Source organism: Lepidochelys kempii, chromosome 14, assembly GCF_965140265.1.
Source record: "Lepidochelys kempii isolate rLepKem1 chromosome 14, rLepKem1.hap2, whole genome shotgun sequence".
In the NCBI taxonomy this organism is placed as follows: domain Eukaryota; kingdom Metazoa; phylum Chordata; order Testudines; family Cheloniidae; genus Lepidochelys; species Lepidochelys kempii.
The window spans coordinates 39,826,083-39,832,564 of record NC_133269.1 but is presented as its reverse complement, the minus strand read 5'-3'; the positions used below and the strand labels follow the sequence as shown (position 1 = coordinate 39,832,564).

General features: G+C 47.0%; 1 protein-coding gene across 1 annotated transcript; it reads left to right on the top strand.

Moving 5' to 3' along the window:
- On the top strand, nucleotides 1-3,749 carry LOC140897515 (uncharacterized). Its single transcript, XM_073310234.1, has 3 exons — nucleotides 1-34; nucleotides 556-771; nucleotides 1,063-3,749. The coding sequence occupies exons 1-3, from the start codon at nucleotides 1-3 to the stop codon at nucleotides 3,672-3,674; spliced, it is 2,862 nt and encodes a 953-aa protein (XP_073166335.1). The 3' UTR covers nucleotides 3,675-3,749.
- The last annotated feature ends 2,733 nt before the right edge of the window (nucleotides 3,750-6,482 follow it).

Genomic DNA, 6,482 nt, shown 5'->3' with positions numbered 1-6,482 from the left:
ATGCAGGAGAACTATGAGACGGTGACCTCGCTGAGTAAGAGATTCCCGTCCCCTCAGTTATTAAAAACTGTGGGGTCTGTATGTCTTAATGTGGTCAGGTTCTTCCCTGGTCAGTTGGAGCAGCGGCGAATGGGTTCCATAATGCACAGCTGCCATGTGAGAAATACATGCATTTCGGTGCCTCCTCCACTGGGACACGGGAGTCAAAACCCAATGGACAAGCTAAACCATCCCCACCCCTCCAGCTTTCAAGGGGCATAAATCTGCATTGTCTTGTCTGTCTTGTTTCTTGCCTGCACATAGAATCCCTGTTCATCTCCTGCCTTGGGAATAGCTCCAGCCATGGGGAGAGCTCTGGGCTCTGCAGGTTTAGAAAGAGGCAGGGGCTTAAGTGCAGACCTGTGTTTGAGTCAGCAAGGCCCCCAGAGCGCACAGATCCTGGGAACGCCTAGTGAGGGTGTAGTAATAATTCAACTCACCTCCCCAGACACCGTCCTCTGCGCAAGGGGGCTCAGTGACCCTGTTCCCATCCTCTTGGATTCCACGTTCCTCCAGCAGAGCACAGGGACAGGTTCCACTCACGGAACGTCCTTTGTGACAGATCCTCCACCAATGCTCCATGCACCCTGATCCGGAATCATTTCACCCTCTGCACAGGATTTCCCATTCCCAAACCTGAGCTTATCGCCCGGCTGGAACGAGGGGAAGAGCTGTGGGTGTCCGATCTCCAGGATTTGAAGGACAGAAGGCTTCTGAGGTGCACCAGCACAGGTGAGGCCTGACAGAGAAACCGTCTAGGGAATGAAGGAAAAAGTTGAGAATCCCAAAATACGATGTGAGTAACGCCCTCAGTTCTTCTTCATCTCACCGAGAGCAGGGCTGTGGTCAGCAGATATTGCTCACGCCATTCCACCCTTCCCATCTCTCCTTCCTTGTGAATGTTTGGGTGGGATGTGGAGGCAGAATGCAATTGCTCAGTCTTTGTGTTGGCTTTTCCCTCAGTGCTATTCCTCTTTCTCCCCAGCACAATGACTCCTCCCTGGATTGTGTCTTTCCCAGCAGGTGCTGAGCGAGGGAGTGAGAAGAAGGAGGGGAATCATCATGAGGCAGTTCCTGGGGAAGTGGAACCACAGGGGACCTTTTTGGGAAGAGCTGAAGGGAATTTTTCCCCTTGCTGGAATCAGGGAGAAGCCTGGAGAAATTGGCACAGGTCAGAGAGGCTTCTGATAAACCAACCCAGGAAGAAAGTGGATGAATCTGTGAATGGTGGGGGAGGAGACGAGAATCCCAGAGAGCAGCAGACAAATCCCAAGGAAGAGACACCCTGGCACTGCCTTGAGTGTGGGAAAGGATTCATTGTGAGATCACAACTTGTTACACATCAGACAGTCCATACGGGAGAGAAACCATTTCAATGCTTGGACAGTGGGGAAAGCGTCAATAAGCGCACAGATCTTAATGACCATGGGAGAAGCCACACTGTAGACAAGCCCATTCAATGCGTTGAATGCAGGAAATGTTTCAGTTCAAAGTCAGCACTAAATTCACATGAGAAAAGCCACACAGGAGAAAGACCCCATAAATGTTTAGACTGTGGGAAAATTTTCACATGGAGGTCGGCGCTTGTTAATCATCAGGCAATCCACACAGGAGAGAGACCCCATAAGTGCTTCGACTGTGGGAAAAGTTTCACATGGAGGTCGGTGCTTGTTAATCATCAGGCAATCCACACAGGAGAGAGACCCCATAAGTGCTTCGACTGTGGGAAAAGTTTCGTACGAAGGTCAAACCTTGTTCAACATCAGGCAATCCACACGGGAGAGAGACCCCACAAGTGTTTGCACTGTGGGAAAAATTTCATACAGCGGTCAACCCTTGTTAAACATCAGGCAATCCACACAGGAGAGAGACCCCACAAGTGCTTTGACTGTGGGAAAAGTTTCAAGCAGAAATCAGTCCTTGTTCGTCATCAGGCAATCCACAGAGGAGAGAGACCCCACAAGTGCTTGGACTGTGGGAAAAGTTTCATACGAAGGTCACGCCTTGTTCGTCATCAGGCAGTCCACACAGAAGAGAGACCCCACAAGTGCATTGACTGTGGGAAAAGTTTCAAGCAGAGGTCAGACCTTGTAAAACATTGGGCAGTCCACACAGAAGAGAGACCCCACAAGTGCTTTGACTGTGGGAAAAGTTTCAAGCAGAGGTCATACCTTGTAAAACATTGGGCAGTCCACACAGAAGAGAGACCCCACAAGTGCTTTGACTGTGGGAAAAGTTTCAAGCAGAGTTCACACCTTCTTAAACATCAGGCAACCCACAAACGAGAGAGACCCCACAAGTGTTTGGACTGTGGGAAAAATTTCATACAGCGGTCAACCCTTGTTAAACATCAGGCAATCCACACAGGAGAGAGACCCCACAAGTGCTTTGACTGTGGGAAAAGTTTCAAGCAGAAATCAGTCCTTGTTCGTCATCAGGCAATCCACAGAGGAGAGAGACCCCACAAGTGCTTGGACTGTGGGAAAAGTTTCATACGAAGGTCACGCCTTGTTCGTCATCAGGCAATCCACACAGAAGAGAGACCCCACAAGTGCTTTGACTGTGGGAAAAGTTTCAAGCAGAGGTCATACCTTGTAAAACATTGGGCAGTCCACACAGAAGAGAGACCCCACAAGTGCTTTGACTGTGGGAAAAGTTTCAAGCAGAGTTCACACCTTCTTAAACATCAGGCAACCCACAAACAAGAGAGACCCCACAAGTGTTTGGACTGTGGGAAAAATTTCATACAGCGGTCAACCCTTGTTAAACATCAGGCAATCCACACAGGAGAGAGACCCCACAAGTGCTTTGACTGTGGGAAAAGTTTCAAGCAGAGTGCACACCTTCTTAAACATCAGGCAACCCACAAACGAGAGAGACCCCACAAGTGCTTTGACTGTGGGAAAAGTTTCAAGCAGAAATCAGTCCTTGTTCGTCATCAGGCAATCCACAGAGGAGAGAGACCCCACAAGTGCTTGGACTGTGGGAAAAGTTTCATACGAAGGTCACGCCTTGTTCGTCATCAGGCAGTCCACACAGAAGAGAGACCCCACAAGTGCATTGACTGTGGGAAAAGTTTCAAGCAGAGGTCAGACCTTGTAAAACATTGGGCAGTCCACACAGAAGAGAGACCCCACAAGTGCTTTGACTGTGGGAAAAGTTTCAAGCAGAGGTCATACCTTGTAAAACATTGGGCAGTCCACACAGAAGAGAGACCCCACAAGTGCTTTGACTGTGGGAAAAGTTTCAAGCAGAGTGCACACCTTCTTAAACATCAGGCAACCCACAAACGAGAGAGACCCCACAAGTGCTTTGACTGTGGGAAAAGTTTCATGCAGAGGTCACACCTTGTTGAACATCAGGCATACCACACAGGACAGAGACCCCACAAATGCTTGGATTGTGGGAAAAGTTTCATAATAAAGTCACACCTTGTTCAACATCAGGCAATCCACACAGGAGAGAGACCCCACAAATGCTTGGATTGTGGGAAAAGTTTCATAACAAAGTCACACCTTGTTCGTCATCAGGCAGTCCACACAGAAGAGGGACCCCACAAGTGCTTTGACTGTGGGAAAAGTTTCAAGCAGAGATCAGCGCTGGTTAAACATCAGAGAATCCACACAGGAGTGTGACTGTATAAGTGCTTGGACTGTGGGAAAAGTTTCACATGGAGATCAGATCTTGTTCAACATGGAAGAATCTATACAAGAGAGAGACCCCCACAAGCGCTTAGACTGTGGGAAAAGTTTCAGACAGAGATCATACCTCATTAAATATGGGAGAATCCACACAGGATGGACGTGGTCCACTCCCAATGACTGATGAGGAGGGGTCAATACCAACAAAGGGAAAATTGCTTTTGTAGTGAGCCAGCCACTCCTAGTCCCTATTCAGGCCCAAATTGATGGTGTTAAGTTTGCAAATGAATTGTCGCTCTGGAGTTTCTCTCTGAAGTCTGTGTTTGAAGTTTTTTGGTTGAAGGATGGCTACTTTTAAATCTGTTATTGAATGTCCAGGGAGAGTGAAATGTTCTGCTACTGGCTTTTGTTTGTTACCGTTCCTGATGTCATATTTGTGTCCATTTATTCTTTTACATAGAGACTGTCCGGTTTGGCCAATGTACGTGGCAGAGGGGCATTGCTGGCCCATGATGGCATAGATCACATTGATCGATGTGCAGGTGAATGTGCCCCATATGACATGGCTGATATGGTTAGGTCCTATGATGGTGTCGCTAGAGTAGATATGGGGACAGATTTGGCAATGGAATTTGTTGCAGGGATTGGTTCCTGGGTTAGTGTTTCTGTGGTGTGGTGCTGGTGAGTATTTGCTTCAGATTGGGAGCTGTCTGTAAGCGAGGACTGGCCTGCCTCCCACAGTCTGTGAGAATGAGGAATCGTTTTCCAGGATAGGTTGTAGATCGTTGATGATGTGCTGGAGAGGTTTTAGTTGGGGGCTGTACATGATGGCCAGTGGTGTTCTGTTATTTCCCTTGTTGGGCCAGTCCTGTAGAAGGTGACTTCTGGGTCTCCATCTTGCTTTGTCAGTCTGTTTCCTCACTTCCCCAGGGGAGTATTGTAGTTTTAAGAATGCTTGATAAAGATCTTGTAAGTGTTTGTCTCTGCTTGAGGGATTGGAGCAAATGCGGTTGTATCTTGGGGCATGGCTGTAGACAATGGATCGTGTGATGTATCCTGGATGGAAGCTGGAGGCATGTAGGTAAGTATAGAGGTCAATAGGTTTCCAGTATAGGGTGGTATTTATGTGACCATCACTTATTTGCACTATAGTTTCCAGGATCTCTTGTGTGGATTGGTCCAGGCTGAGGTCGATGCTGGGGTGGAAATTGTTGAAATCCAGGTGGAATTCTTCAAGGGCCTCCTTCCCATGGGTCCATAGGATGAAGATGTCATCAATGTAGCGCAAATAGAGGAGGGGGCGCTAAGGGACGAGAGCTGAGGAAGCATTGTTCTAAGTCAGCCATAAAGATGTTGGCATGCTGTGGGGCCATGCGGGTACTCCTAGCAGTCCCGCTGACTTGAAAGTATAAATTGTCCCCAGATCTGAAATGGTTGAGGGTGAGGACAAAGTCACAAAGCTCAGCCACCAGGTGTGCCGTAGCCTCATCAGGGATAATGTTCCTGACAGCTTGTAGACCATCCTCATGTGGAACATTGGTGTAAAGAGCTTCTACATCCATGGTGGCCAGGATGGTGTTTTCAGGAAGATCACCAATACGTTGTAGTTTCCTCAGGAAGTTGGTGGTGTCTCGAAGATAGCTGGGAGTGCTGGTAGCATAGGGTGTGAGGAGAGAGTCCACATCGCCAGATAATCCTGCTGTAAGAGTGCCGATGCCTGAGATGATGGGGCGTCCAGGATTTCCAGGTTTATGGATCTTGTGTAGCAGATAGAATACCCCTGGTCGGGGCTCTAGGGGTGTGTCTGTGTAGATTTGTTCCTGTGCTGTAGCAGAGAGTTTCTTGAGCAGTTGGTGTAGTTTCTTTTAATACTCCTTAGTGGGATGGAGGACAGTGGCCTTTAGAATGTGGTAGAATCCTAGAATACGAGGGTTGGAAGGGACCTCAGGAAGTCATCTAGTCCAACCCCCTGCTCAAAGCAGGACCGATCCCCAATTAAATCGTCCCATCCAGGGCTTTCTCAAGCCCACTCCACTGCTTTCCCTTCATCCACAGAACCAGTTATCTCGTCATAGAAGGCAATTAGATTAGTCAGGCATGACTTGCCCTTGGTGAATCCATGCTGACTGTTCCTGATCACTTTGCTCTCCTCTAAGTGCTTCAGAATTGATTCCTTGAGGACCTGCTCCATGATATTCTACACAACTCAGAGATAGATGTAGGTTTCATTTTTAGAAGGTACACACTATACATTTTAAAACAGTGATTTATTTTGAAAACTTTTCAGGTTAGTTTTACAGCTATATCAGACAATGAATGATTGTTTGGTTATTTCATTTCATTTATTTGCATTTGGTTATTTCATTGTTTGGTTATTTCATTCATGCCACGCGGTGGAGGAGAACATCACCAGACAGATGTTTAAATTGTTTTATTTCACTAAAACAACTACGTTAAGTATTCTGGATTTTTTTCTTCAACAGCAAAGATATAATATTTTAACAGAAAAGCATATGTCCATCGTTTCTCACATTTATCTGCAGACTTCTTCTCCTTGTCCAGATCTATTCCGCCTCCAACATTCTTCTATTCATTCAACTTTTTGAAACTTTGCACTTTTGGAGAGGGGTAAGGGATTGACTCTGTGTACACAAATTTGCAGGGGGACAATAGAGGTGAGGTCTGTTATTTCTCACCTCTCTATATTAATTGATTTTAAAACATTTTGGCTGTTCACAAACATGTTACCTCTGGAGACACAAAGCCACAGTTTGAGAACTGGGAAACTAAGCATCTCTGATG

Bases quoted from the DNA above. Each gene is read 5' to 3' on its own strand.
- LOC140897515 (XM_073310234.1), top strand. From the start codon at position 1: ATGCAGGAGAACTATGAGACGGTGACCTCGCTGA. The intron at 35-555 runs GTAAGAGATTCC...ACGTTCCTCCAG, and splicing joins TGAGACGGTGACCTCGCTGA to CAGAGCACAGGGACAGGTTC. The intron at 772-1,062 runs GTGAGGCCTGAC...CTTTCCCAGCAG, and splicing joins TCTGAGGTGCACCAGCACAG to GTGCTGAGCGAGGGAGTGAG.